We start from the raw sequence: 15,194 nt of genomic DNA on the forward strand, positions 1-15,194 counted from the left end.
CGCAGCCACTGCCATGGCTGCCTGCCTTCGGCCCTAGCAGCCACTGGGGCTTTGTCCGGATGGTCTGGAAGACGTCCGCTCTAATTAGCATATTACCCTTTTATTAGTATAGATAGTATGATTAAATGAGCTCTAAGTTTACTTATATGCCGTAAAAATGATTTTAAAGCAGCAGGAACACGTATTCCTGAAAAATAGCACTGACGGAACAGATATAATATACCATGTGAGATAAAGTAACTCTGGAGCAAAAGATATTGTATGGGTAGGATGCACAACCCCATAAATAGTAACAGGTCACATCAATAGCAGCCACAAGCAGGCAAGAATTATATGCACGCATACCTAATGTGAAAATTACTGACATTTTCACTCATTCAATAAATCTGAAAAGGCATCAAGTTCTGCCCAAAGCAAAGGTTAAGAGATCTGAAGAAGAGAGACATAAAGGCAAAATTCTGTTTGTTATTCCCAAGTTGAAATTATAACAATACAGATCATATGTAGCATACACACACACACACACACACACACACACACACACACACCACAAGAAAAAAACAAGAAGCATTTTTATGCTTTTTATGAATTGAAAGGCTTCTTAAAAATGAATCACATAATTTAATCATTTGGGCTAGAACAAACCAATATTTCACAACATTTTAGCAAAAATTAAGTTTCAACAATATGCACATCTGGGATATATTGTCTTTCTGCCCCACAAGATGAGACTTATTGGGACACTGAAAACCAAACATGTATAGGATTAAAGACATTCATTCCTAAACTTGAAAACTGAAACAACTCATAGACCCTATAATGCAACTACATAACCAAAATACAACTTTGCCTTAAAACAAATGAATCATCCACCTCAGATAAGAAGTTTAATGTAAGCTCTGTTCTCAGTACTATGCTAAATACTGTAGAACATGAAAGTAAAAGATCCTTGCCCACAGGAAATTTTCCCAACCTACTAGCAAGGTAGTTTTAGGTTATTGCAAACACACAGTCTCATTTCTCCAACATCCTTCCCAAAAACCTAGGAAGAAAAATAAGCAATTCCAATATCCATGTATATTTCAAGATATTTTTAAAAGCTACAAGAGGTTCTACAAAACAAAAATTACAAATAAAACATATCCTTGCCCTGCCAGCATGGATCAGTGGTTGAGCATCAACCTATGAATCAGGAGGTCATGGTTCTATTCCTGGTCAGGGCACATGCCCAGATTGCAGGTTCGATCCCCAGTAGCAGGCATGCAGGAAGCAGCCCATCAATGATTCTCTCTCATCATTGATGTTTCTATCTCTCCCCCTTCCTCTCTGAAATCAATAAAAATATAATTTTTTAAAAAATATCCAGATGTATGAAAACAAAATATACTGTACCCCAAAGGGCATGTTCACAAAGGTAGTAAGGCAGAGCACCTTGAGTGGATAATCTCACAGTAGAAAATAGAAATACATTTCCAGTCATCACAACTACAAATCAAAATCATTAAGAATAGCCCTAGCCAGTTTGGCTCAATGGATAGAGTGTGGTCCTGCGAACTGAAGGGTCCTGGGTTTGATTCCATAGTTGTAGGCTCCTTCCCAGCCCGGGCCCTGGTCGGGGCTCATGCAGGAGGCAACCAATCGATGTGTTTCTTTCACATCAATATTTCTGTCCTTCCCTTTCTCTTCCACTCTCTCTAAAAAGCAATGGAAAAATATCCTTGGGTGAGGTTTAAAAAAAAAAAACCATTAAGAATAAAAACAAAATGAAACAAATCATCAAGACTTTTATAAATTTTACAAAAAAGTTCATTGCTATGGGTTCTATTAATAGTATTTCTGACCTGACTATTAATACATCAATCTTTCTGAAGTTTTTCAAAAGGAAGGTAAAGTGGGAAAAATCAACTGAGAGTTTCAAATTTAAAATTAAGCAACATTTCTATTGAATGTTCATGTATATAATCAATGTCTATCTGATCCTGATAATGACAGGACATCATACATGACCACTAAGTTAAAAAAAAAAAAAAAAAAAAAAGCCCAAAACCCATTAAAGTCAATTATGGAATATTCCGAGTCTACTAATTATATATAGACTAGAAAGTATTTAATTATGAATTTTAATCTACCTAAACTTTTGAGCTCTATCTCTAAGAATTATAGCCTAAATTCCCTTTGACATCAACTGCTCACACAAAACAATTCTGGCTTTCTTCCCCCCTAATCAAGATGAGACAATCACAATTCTTTACTGGTTCCAATGCTTCATGATAGGACATGTTCTTTTCTTTACAGCCTACCAAGCACTTTCACATACATTAATTATTTCATTTAGTCTTCCAACAATCCTAGGAGGCAGGGCAAGAATTATCATCTTCCTTTCATTGCCAAAATAAAAACTGAAAGATGTTAAGTAGGTAGCTGGTTCACTGCTAGAAAGTAGTTGAAGGAAGACTAGAATCCACATGTCTTTATTCCATGTCCAATTGCATTCTACAATGTCACACAAATAAAAAGTATTGCTAAAAATTGCTGAATTTAAAAACTACTTTCCTTACTTAATCAAACCCTCTGTAGATACAATGAGAATTAAAGATTCTAAAGCAAATGCAAACAAACAGTTAAGAGAATGGTCTAAACCAGGGGTGGGAACATCTGGCCCACAGGCCATATAAGGCCCGTGAAATCATTTGGTCTGGTCCTGCCATGGCATTAGGGGTGAGTTAATTAAATATTTGACCAAATATAGCAGGCTAATTTTTAAGTTGATAATTTTGTATGACCCTCAAATGATGATATAATGTCCAAATGGCCCTCGGCAGAAAAAAGGTCTAAACCAACTCCTTCCTATAACATACCTTAAAAACCTAATATAATGTTCAAGAGCAATTCAAATACTACAATAAAAACATCTTAAAGTTAAAAATAATTCTACTGTATTCATCCTATCACATAACACACAACCAACTCTGTGTAATGCATGCTTGTAGACAATAGGTGAGGTTATTATTATACCATATTTGACTTCAAATAAAAATGTCCTAAAACCTCCATCTTAACCTCCTTGTGGCTTTGTTATATTCTAGTCTAGGAGTGTCCACAATGGAGTGCACATAACAATCCACTGAAATATGGGAAGAAATTATTAGAATGCTGTCTTCATTATTTTAACCTGAAAATAAGAATTAATTTTACTAAGTTTACTATATGAATTGATACTGTCACTGTCACATAAACTCAAAAATACACATATAATTGGGGTGGGGTATGCTTAAAATAGTTTCACACAAGGGATTCCTATTCAAGAAAATTTAGAAACCGTTGCTACAAACAGCAGAGAAGGTACACAGTACTAGAAAACAGATGACTCCAGACTGCATCAAATAATAAAAGAATCCATTTAAGGCAGTCAATATCCTGCAGTTGCATATAAAAATAAAGATCTTCAACTGCATTTACAAAATCCATACTGATATAAACATAACTTACCTCATCTTGGACTCCACTGGTAGTAGTCAACTTGCTCCCATCAGTAATTGTAATAATTATTGCTGGCTCCAAGAAAAAGGGGTTTCTTCCCTAAAGTCAAAAAACACATTAATCATACTAAGATCTACACATTAGCTTAATTTTTCTGAGTAAAAAGTCAATTCTCAGAACAATGCATATCTCCCCTTTTGTTGTTAAATTTTAAATATAGTGTATAGGCTCTTGTACATTTAAAAAAATTAGAAGGAAACAAACTAAAGAAAAGATAATCCTAAAGAAGTAGGATTAAATAGAGAAAAAGGTGAGTTTTTCACTTCTCACTACATTGTTTTAATTTTTATAGTGAGCATTTATATTTATGTGACTAAAAGTATTTAATTTCTTAAAAGAGACTCCATAATTAAATTCTAATAACTGAGCATATTCAGATATTACAAATTAAAAGAATAGAAAGATAGTATTTTCTGAGAAACTTCTTAAAAAGGAAGGCAAAATGATAGGTGAACATTACCATGTAATTTAATCCAAGAGTTAGTTCCATGGAAAAACTAGGGCTACTCTGAGCTTAGCAAAATTAGTAATAGTCCAATGCAAAACATTGTAATTATATAGGATGTTACTTAAAGAAACTACTTGGTAAAGAGTACAAAAACAGTAGCAGTGGCAATGGAACACAGAGAAAAAGCTCTATAGGTGCTCTATAGGTAAGGTGCAATAACTACATTAACTTCCATTCAAATCTGTGGTCAAGTCATTCTATGAATACAATAATGGATTCTAAGTGACATAGGGGCTCAGATAAACATAAACTTATCTTTTACATATAAGTGGTTCTCATCTGAGATACTAAGCACATTCTGTACAAACTATAATAAAAGGTTGAAGTTTCTAGATGGTAAACCTGGTGTTTGAAATCAAAGGTATCAAATTCTCAGTTACTAACAATGTTCAAGGACAGAATAAAGTTTATTGGATACTAGAGGCCCACTGCACGAAATTCATGCATGGGGGTGGGAGGGTCCCTAAGCCTGGCCTGCACCCTCTTGCAATCTGGGACACTTTGGGGGATGTCAAACTGCCAGTTTAGGCCCCATCTCGCAATCCAGGACCACTGGCTCCTAACCACTCGTCTGCCTGCCTGCCTGATCACCCCTAACCACTCATCTGCCTCATTGCCCCTAACCACTTGCCTGCCTGCCTGATCACCCCTAACCGTCTCTGCCTCAGCCCCTGCCACCCAGGCTTCGTCCGGAACAACGTCCGGTCTAATTAGCATATTACGCTCTTATTATTATAGGTGATGTTAAAAAGCATGACAAATTTTAATGTGCATATGAACATGGAGATCTTGATAAAATGTAGGGTCCAATTCAGTAGGTATGGAATGGAGACTAGTGTTATGCATATCTAACATGATTGCAAGCTAGGAGATGTTAATGTGCACAGACCATACTTAGAATAGCAAAGATGTAGAAGGATTTTTGCATGCATGTACTCATCTATGGGTCTATAACCTTTCCCTTACACATTTATATAACTCTCAAACATTAGCATATTACAGTTCATAGTCAATATTTATTGTATTAACAAACACTTTTTCACATACAGTAATTGTGATTATAATCTAATCATCATAAAATGCTGAGGGTGGGGGTCTGGTAGATTACATTTCTTGATCAAATTACACAACTTGTAAGTAGCATATACATTTTTTAAAACTGGTGTCCAGATGGAGAAAGCTTCCTCTGGTCAAATAAAATAAGTTGGATATAAGCTCTAGAGGATTTCGAATGCACAGTAGCATTCAAATGTTACAGAAGCTTTTCAGGAATAACATATGAATTTACCTTCCCTTCCTCCTCTACAACATTCATGGTAAATAGGACACATTTTTGGAACTATTACATTATACTATATTGTCTCTAACACCATTCACCCCCAACATAAATTATAAATTCTAATAATGCAGTTCTTCTAATGGATCTAGAAACAGACAATGCTCATTCCCATTTCTGAGCTTTGACTAGTTCCCTCAAGTAAAAAGCTTTTCCTTTTCCCTGCCCACAACCCACCCAATTCCTAATCATTCCTTAAGGTATAGTTTATTATAAAGTGCTAAGGGTAGGGGGTCTGTAGATTACATTTCTTGATCCTCTTCTTCCATGAAACCTTCCCTGATTACTCTGGCCTTAAATAAGTACACCCCTCTCCTTCTCCAAATTCTAATAGTAATAGTTTTCAAACCTAAGTTAAATAAATATATTTACATATTTAACATAGATAAATAAAATGTTTCTTCAAATAAAACTGGATTTGAAGTGGTTTCATGGTGTACATTTTGAATACCACTTCCCTACAGCATTTATCCTCTCTCCTTAACAAATTATTTTAAATTTAAATATGTAACACCTTGTACAGCAATGTGAATGTTTAACACTACTGAACTCTACACTTAAAAAAGTTAAGATGGTAAATTTTGTTGTGTGTTTCTACCACAATTTTTAAAAAATACTCTATCTTGTACTACTTGCTATTGTTTTATGAGTTTCAGTACATTAAAGGCAAGGATCATGTTGTATTTCTTCCTTGGGCCTGAACACAAAATATTTAAACAATGGGCACTTAAATATTCATTGTTCACTAATTATATAGCCTAGTACAAACCTGTCAAAGTTCACAGAACCATTTAAAATTATTCAAACTTCAATAAGCTTAAAAAATGCTACCTTCACTTCCATATAAATGAGTGCTTCCCAAACTTAACACATAACACATGAACTTGCTAGGCTACACAGGTACACTCCCTCCTATATCTGTCTGGCCATCACTATCCATTCACATTCCCATTTGTCATTCAAACACTTACTGAGTGGCTACCATACATTAGGCATTGGGTTAGATGCATAATACATAAGCTATACTCTCATAATAAATGTACATATCTTTGTACATATAATAGTATCTCTCCTTTACTGATCTCTACAAATACCACTGTAGCTAAAATATTGGCGAAGGGAGCTAAAAAACACCAAGATGTCCTAATATCTTCAAAACTGCTATATCTTGATTCCATCCTTAAGTTAAAACTACTTTGGTTGACTTGCTACCTTTCAAAAACAAATAAGCAAATATCTTAAAGCCACCACAGTATGGACCAAAGACTTGCTGTAGTGTCTCTGTTTCACTTCCATTTTAACCTAAGTCAAAGTCATATTTTCTGACCAAAAGTTTGACATCCATTCTTATTGAAATTCATGCAAGGGAATCAACCCCCCGCCCGCCGCAACTTCATCTGGAAGGTCATCAGAAAGGACATCCAGTCTAATTAGCATATTATGCTTTTATTATTTCCTATATAATAAAAGCCTAATGTGCAAATTGTCCCCTCAACCAGGAGTTCGACCACTCGCTATGACATGTGACCACCAGGGGGCAGACAGAACATGGCGGGCGGCAGCGACGCGGCGCTGGCAGAGGGCGGCAGTGGAGGTGCTGCCCGCCTGATGGGCCCCGATGAGAGCAGGACCACGGCAGGATGGTGGAGCAGGCAAGCAGGCAGCATCAGGCCAAGGCGGGTGCAAGTAGGGCCCAATCTCCCCACCGATCGCCCTGCAGACAGTGACTAGCGGCGGCGGCAGTGGGCAGGGCCACCGACCAGCTCCCAGGTGCTGAGGGAGCCGGGCAGGGGCCCAATGACTCAGACGGAGGGGGCCGCGTGGGGGCCTGGGGGCCCACGTGCTGCCCAGGGTCCAGAGTCAGCTGAGTCCTGCCCTTCCACATCAGATGCTCGCACTTTGATCGCTGGCCAGGCCTAGGACTGCACCCGTGCACGAATATCGTACACCGGGCCTCTAGTTCCTATATAAGCACACTGAGAATTATACTACAGAGCACAGAGAACTGGTCATATCTATAGTAAAATAACAATAATCTATGGTGTATTAAGAAGTTTATAGATGATTATATCAATCCAAAACTAACATACTTTCTTAAGAACCATAATGTCTAAAGATCAAATTAAAATGCATTCAAGCCCAGCCAGTGTGGCTCAGTGGTTGATCATTGACCTATGAACCAGGATGTCAGGGTTCAATTCCTGGTCAGGGCACAAGCCTGGGCTCAATGCCCAGTAGGGGCAATGCAAGTGGGAGCAGATCCATCATTCTCATTGATGTTTCCATCTCTTCCTCTCCTTTCCTACCTCTGAAATCAATAAAAAAAAACAAAAAAACATGTTTTTAAAAATTCATTCAAATTCAGCAAAAAGTCTGAGTTATTAAAATTTAAGGTAAATTCAAAGTTACTTTTTCCTTAACAACAAAATGAAGCTTTGAATTGAAATTTTACTATAGTCTTATATACACTGTAGTCTCCCCCCATCAAGAGGCTATTCCTGAAATTACTATAATAACCATGTCCTTAATAATAATCTCTATATATAAAAGCATAATATGCAAATCGACCGGATGGCGGAATGACTAGTTGGCTATGACATGCACGGACCACCAGGGGGCAGATGCTCAATGCAGGAGCTGCCCCCAGCCCACAGGCCCCTATCACCCAATGGGGAACAGGGATCCAGGGGGTGGGTGGCGGTGGATGCAGGCGATGCCGGGGCCCTGGGTGACCAGTGGCAGCAGGGGGCAGGGCCAGCAAGCAGGCGGAATGGCCAACCTCTTGATCCCTCCCCCTGGCCAGCAGGCTCTGATAGCCCAATAGGGAACCGGGAACTGAAGGAGGGCGACCAGTGGTGGCACCGGGAGGGGGAGGGGGCCTGGCTGCCAGCAGCCAAGGAAGATCGACCCTGATTGCAGGCCAGGCCTAGGGACCCTACCTGTGCATGAATTTCATGCACCGGGCCTCTAGTAATAATTTACCTCATTTGACCCTAAAAACTTGGTGAAGCAAGTAAATGTTCAGAGAGATTAAATGATATAACCCAAAATCATCTAGCTGGTAACTGGCAAAGCCAGAACCTTAATTCAACTCCAAATCATAAGGTCTTTCAACAACACCTAAAAGTCCTGTTGGTAGCAGCTAACAATTCTACAACCAATCTGGATTATGCTATATTCACCCAGAGATGAATGGTATTAAATAAGTTTGATTTTATTTATTATATTCTATCTGCAATGAAATTAACTACTGTAGAACTATTCCTTTACTTGGTTTCCTGTTGCTATGCTATTTTACCCATCAATTCTATATATAAATCAATATACCTCCCCAAACAAAAACACACTGATACAAAATGCAATATGTGTTTACTTTTAAAAATCATATGACTTCAATTTTCAGAGAGTATATACACAAAGACAAGATAAAATATTAATTTTAATGGCTTTAAATTTTGGAAAATTCAAATAAAGATCAAAGGTATAAGGAAAAAAGTAAAGAAAAATATGATCATTTTCATTCCACCTATGGATCAGAGGTATTCTCAAATCTTTAGCTTTTAACTGTTACTATTTAAAATTTTTATTCTTAATGTTTATGAAGTTGATCATTGGAAAACAGTCTGTATTTAGAATTTGCCTCAAAATTCACCTTGGTCATAAAGTTATAAACAGACTTTTGTTTAGTTACAAGATCTCAAAATAAATAAATAAATAACCTCTGCTACAACAAAGGCAGCCAGTAGAGGGACTAAAGTTTACTTTTGCCATTAGCAGAATTAAATTCAAGATGTGCAAAATAGATCCAGAGACACAGATGCATAGAACAGATTGTGGAATCTGAGGGAAGAGGTGGAGGACGGAGACAGGTAGGAAGAGATCAATCAAAGAACTTGTATGCATATATATATAACCCATGGACACAGAAAATAGGGTGGTGAAGGCCTGGGGTGGGGGTGGAGGTGGGCTAGAAGGGGTCAATTGGGGGGGGGGGATGAGGACATTTGTAATACTTTCAATTATTGTAATACTTACAATAGAGATTTAATTTTTTAAAATAAATATGTTTTCATGTGAAAGTAGTGGTTCTTGGCAAAGAAATCTAGACACATCACCAGAAAATATAGTGCAAATTATAATATCCTTCCTCTGGAGCTATTTGCTAATGGAAACCCTGTCACTTAGAAAACCTGAATTTAATATTGGTCAAAAGCCTCAGGTAACAGTTTTTATAAAGTAAAATTTTCACTTAGGTTCTCAAAAAAAATATCCCAGTGTTAATTCAATTAAAGTATAATACCAGTAAGAAAATTTAAAGAATATAAAGTAGAAATTATCTATTAGAACCTGTTTCATTTCTGCAAAAAATGTTTTTGAAATGTTAAGACATTGCAATGAAAAATTTTGCAAATGTAAAAATAAGGCTAATTTCTCCCCAAATATGAACTAACCTGGTTCTCAGAATCAGAATTTTTAATTTTACCCCTAAACTGTCAATGTACTTTGGGGAGGGACACAGGAATTTTACTATATCCTTAAACAGGTCTTAGCAATTACCTTCTGAAGCAAAAGGAAGGCAACCCTGAGCACTTAGCAAACTTAGTTGCTACTGTGCTGTAGGACCAAAGGGCTCCTTGGTCTCAAGTTTTCTTCCATGCTCCACCATGTTATCAGTCCTTTGAATAACCCCATGAGGATAGCCAAATGCCTGTGTGTGCTACAATTTTCCCATGGCTTAAGGTTTCTGTTGGGAAAATTGCAACAAAAGTGAGCTCTCTTGCTCTTCTGTGGTAGTATCTTCAGTTAATCCACACCAATTACTTACTATCTAGCTATTTTGCTATATGCCAGGAAAGCTATGGCCAATAGCAATCAACAAAATAGATATTAAGGTATATAACATCTTGGTTAAAAAACTATCTCCTAAACAAAAATATAAAAACTTCCAGAAATAGCCTGTGCTTTTTCAATATTGGAACTTCCTTTCCAAGTAAATAAAAGAAATAACAAGCAAAAAGATGGGAAGGGCTGCCATAGTTAATATGTATTGTATCACTAAAGGTTCTCATGCATACACTGAACAAGTACTAAGCAGGACTGCTGTTAAAATTTTCATAATGGTTAAGTTGCTACATTAGATCTTTGGTTTTCTCTATTTACATCTTTGCAGAATTTACTTAAACGGTAAAAATATGAAATGAAGCCTACATTATCTATCCTACTTTTCTCTATTACCATAGATAAGAAAGAGATAACAAAGTTTCTTAAAATATGACAAACCACCTCATATTCATTTAGAAACTTTTTATATAATTCCTATATAATTTGTCAAAATTCAGATTCTATAAAGAAAATATAAAATATGTAAACATTAATATTAAGTATAATATTCTACTTTAAGCTTATTTCTAAAAGGAAAATATCTAAGGATATAATTCACATCCGAAGACTTACTAGTCATAACACAGATAATAATAAACACTATTACAACTATATATAACTGAGAAAAGCAGCTTTTAATACAACTAAAATAAATAACATTCCTTAGTTCAGTATTGCCCTTTCAACATCTGTATACTACAACCAGAATTTTTTCAGTATCTTATTACCTGTGCTAATATTTAATATTTTTCTTTAAATTAGTTCCTTTTTTTTATTTTACTCTAACACTACAGTAGTAAGATCTATGAAATCATAATCCTAATTATATTTAACTAGAGGCCCAGTGCACGAATTTGTGCACAGGTGGGATCCCTCAGCCTGGCCGGCAATTGGGGTCATTGGGACAGACTGACAGGGGGTGGGTGGGAAGGAACCATGGCCAGCCAGGGGAAGGGACTGCGGGAGGCTGGCCAGCCTCAGGAGGTTGGCTGTGGGAGCACACTTATCACCAGGGGGCAGCTCCTGCATTGAGCGTCTGCCCCATGGTGGTCACTGCATGTCATAGCTACTGGCCAGTCGTAATGGTCACTTAGGCTTTTATATATGTAGATTATATTTTCTATTCAATAATTCATTGTCATTAATACTGCTTAGATACCTTTTTGTTTTGTTTTATTAATCCTCACACATGGGAGGAAGGGGGAGAGACACAGAGAAACATCAATATGAGAGACACACACCAATTCATTGCCTCCCACACACACTCTTACCAGGGCCAGGGATCGAGCCTGCAACCTGAGGCCATGTGCCCTTGACTGGAATTTAATCCAGGACTCTTCAGTCTGAGGGCCAACGCTCTCCACTGAGCCAAACTGCCTAGGGCATAGCTATATTTTAAAGGATGGGGAAGTTCAATATATTACAGGGATGAATATACAACAGGTTAATTACACATTCCAAACAAAATATAATTACATTTAAGTCAGTAAAGACCTGGCAGATATTCATTTAAATCAATATTCCAAGGCAAGAATTACAACTTTTATATTTGTTTTAGAATTCAGCAAGACTATTACTTTTATCGTTAAGTTCTCAAGTGTTGTGACATGTCTTTTGATGTAAAAACTCAAAAATATTCATCTTAAGAAATTAGTGCTTTTAAGATACCTTTGATTATATACAAAAGATCTCTGAAGGATATGTCACAAACTGATTAGCCATGGCTGCCTCTGAAGAATGGAGTGAACATCTGTATAACTTTCTATAATGCTTGAACTTTTTAACCAGGGTATGATGTATTCAGAATAAGTACTATTTAAAATTAAAAGGTGCTTAGTATCCAAAAATAAAACTTTAAAAATCTGCTAGTATATAAAAACTAGTATCTTAGAATACATTAAGGTTTATAGCTTATTAAAAAATGTTAAAACTCCGTATTAAAAGAAACATTTTTAGTTTCAAGTAATTCCATTATACAATGGTATACCAATAGAGTTCCTTTACCTAACCATATAATTCCTTTTGTTAAAAACATAACAACATTAAAAACAATGGAAAATTAAGACTTTCAAAAGCAGGAGAAAATCCCATATATTCATTTTAATATAATGACTAAGGAGCAATGTCCTGAAATTTAATTTAAATAAATCAAATAGTAATGATACAAGAAATACGAACTATAAGAACTAGAAAATTGTGTGAAAAAAATTGTTAAGGAAACTCAATAATTGATAAAGTTAAATATACTGCAGCAAAGGACAGTAATGTCAGTTCGATATATCCAAAATATAAAATATTTAATCATTTCACAGAATTTGAGTTTTACATTTGAACTGGAATGTAAACTTCGAATAAAATTATTATAGCAAATAGTTGGTGTGGGCAATATTTAAAAGTAGTAACAACCAAATAGTGTTTATACCAGCATAAAAATAATGAGGGTACCAGAAATACACTGAGTGGCCAGATTATTATGATCTCTGAACACATAATAATCTGGCCACTGTGTGTGTGTGTGTGTGTGTGTGTGTGTGTGTGTATATTATATGAGGCCCGGTGCATGGGTGGAGTCCGGCCAGCCTGGCCAGGGGGAAGGGACATGGGCAGATGGCCGGCCTGCCTGCTGGTCGAACTCCTGGTCGAGGGGACAATTTGCATATTAGCCTTTTATTATATAGGATATACACTGAGTGGCCAGATTATTATGCATTCAGAGATCATAAGCTGGCCACTCAGTGTACATTTTACTTAATAAATACTAACATTCTGAATAAAGAACTTAATATATCCATTATATTAAATGGATTGTATAATATTAACTTGGGAAAAATTATTCCAGCAAAGCATGTAAATAAACATCTTAGAAACATGGCAAAAAAAATAAATAAAAGCTAAAATGAAAACGTATTTTCAAAGACAAGTGAAATTATATAGCAATGATGCTGAAAATTAATCTGGCTACAATAAATCATACAGATCTGGCTCTTCTATCGAGATTAATCATCTACTTGATTTGTTGATTACCAGTAAATCTGCAGATATTACTTTTGCAAAAATCTGTTTAAGTCATACCTTTAACCATTATAGTTACTTCCTTCTAAAAACATCCACACTACAAATATGAATATGCTCTCAAATGAATCATACACACAACAGCTGTCCTACAAAATATATGGACTTTGACCATAATATTCTACATAAGTATCTTCAAGACAGCACCTGAAAATAAAAGGGAACTGCATAATAAGTATTACATATTAGTAAAGTTAGTAATAAAGCATGCAATTTAATAAAGGGAAAAAAACTCATGATAAGCACTTGGGAAAACTGAGTCTATTGTTTCCCTTATGCTATTGCTGAAGACCAATCTGAAAATAACTTAATCAAATAAATCATAACGTGCAGTTAATGTTAAAGGGCCCTGTTTTGTTAAAAAAAAAAAATAAATATATATATATATACATATATATATATATATATATATATATACACACACATACATGTATGTATGTATGTATATGTGTGTTTTCCATTTTCTAGGAGAATGGGTGATAATCCAATTTTAGTAAGTTTTTTTTTAGGGAGTATTTAAATTTCTCCAAACACATTACATAGGTATATATACTTGAGCAATGAATTTTTAGAAATCCGTTTTTGCTAGTTCCAATTAAAACATTTATTGATGCTTGTGCTAAATACCTTCCAAAGTATATATAGATTTTAAATTTTCAAAGGAGATGACGTTTTGGGAAACAAAATAATATCCACATACTTGGGCCTACTGTTAAAAAAAATTTTAAGCCTTCCTAACTATACATATAAATCCACCAAGGTTCTACCTTAGAAATGAACCTTGTGAAAAGGCAGGTGTCATCCTATCTAATAAAGAGGGAATATGCTAATTGACCCTCACACCATCGCAAAGATGGCGGTGCCCACAGCCAATAAGGAGGGAATATGCTAACTGACTGCCCTGCCCTCAAAGATAGCAGCGCCCAATCCCCTCAGTCCTGCCAGGCTCCGTGCACCGGCCTCCCGAGTCCCCCAGTCTCCTCATCTCCCCAGCCGCCCAGGGCCAGCCCAAAGTGCAGGCAAACCTCAGATGGTGGCTACCCAGCTTGCCCAGGGCCGCCCGAAGCTCAGCTAACCAGGGCCAGGCAATGCTTGCGCTTCCAGCAGTGGCAGCAGCAGAGATGTGATGGAGTGTCGCCTTCCCCTGATCACCGGATCACCTACCGCCCCTGAAGGCTCCCGGACTGTGGGAGGGGGCAGGCCGGGCTGAGGGACACCCCTCCAGTACATGAATTTTCATGCACCAGGCCTCTAGTATATAGATAAAAACAGATTATTACATGTTTCAGATTGCTGCTACAGCTCACTAAAGTGGAAGTCCTAAGAACATGACAAGTAACTTTTTTACATCAGGATTTACATCCAATAGACAAATCTTGTTTGGGATTACATTATCCATTATGGGTTAATAATAAAATTTACTCTTTCTACTACTTGACTTAAGCCCAATTTTCTGGAGGCAATTTCTTGTTTTTTCTTTCTTACTGATTTGAGAAATGGGATTGACAACTAAAATTGCGGAACAAAAATTCATAATTGTACATTAGTTATTACAACCCAATGTACATAAATGATCAGGAACCATGACAACTAAGGTATTTCCAAAGGCCAATACATTGTTTTGCTTATTCCTAATAATATAAGAGTACTACAGTCTGCCATGTTCTTTCCAACCTAGCCTTTGTAACATCACCCACTGTGGTTTTTTATAGCCAACTTTTCATAGAACACTGCATACTCAATCATCTTCAATCCCAGTGATTAAAAATAATCTATTGTCAAAAGTAATAATGACCTATTGTTTTTAACCCTTCCAGAATAATTGTTTGGATGCTTTCAGTGTTTAAACTCCATAAT

The 15,194-nt window shown here is 36.4% G+C and overlaps 1 protein-coding gene across 2 annotated transcripts in view; it reads right to left on the minus strand.

Annotated features, from left to right (window-relative positions):
• The window catches only part of INTS6 (integrator complex subunit 6), a 104,383-nt gene that overhangs the window by 77,552 nt on the left and 11,637 nt on the right, over positions 1-15,194 (minus strand). For both annotated transcript variants that reach the window (XM_080662904.1, XM_080662905.1), the window contains exon 4: positions 3,490-3,579. In XM_080662904.1, the coding sequence (XP_080519030.1) occupies positions 3,490-3,579 (90 nt within the window). The remainder of the gene's footprint in view (positions 1-3,489; positions 3,580-15,194) is intronic.

This window comes from Plecotus auritus (assembly GCF_963455305.1).
Source record: "Plecotus auritus genome assembly, chromosome: 3".
Classification (NCBI taxonomy): domain Eukaryota; kingdom Metazoa; phylum Chordata; class Mammalia; order Chiroptera; family Vespertilionidae; genus Plecotus; species Plecotus auritus.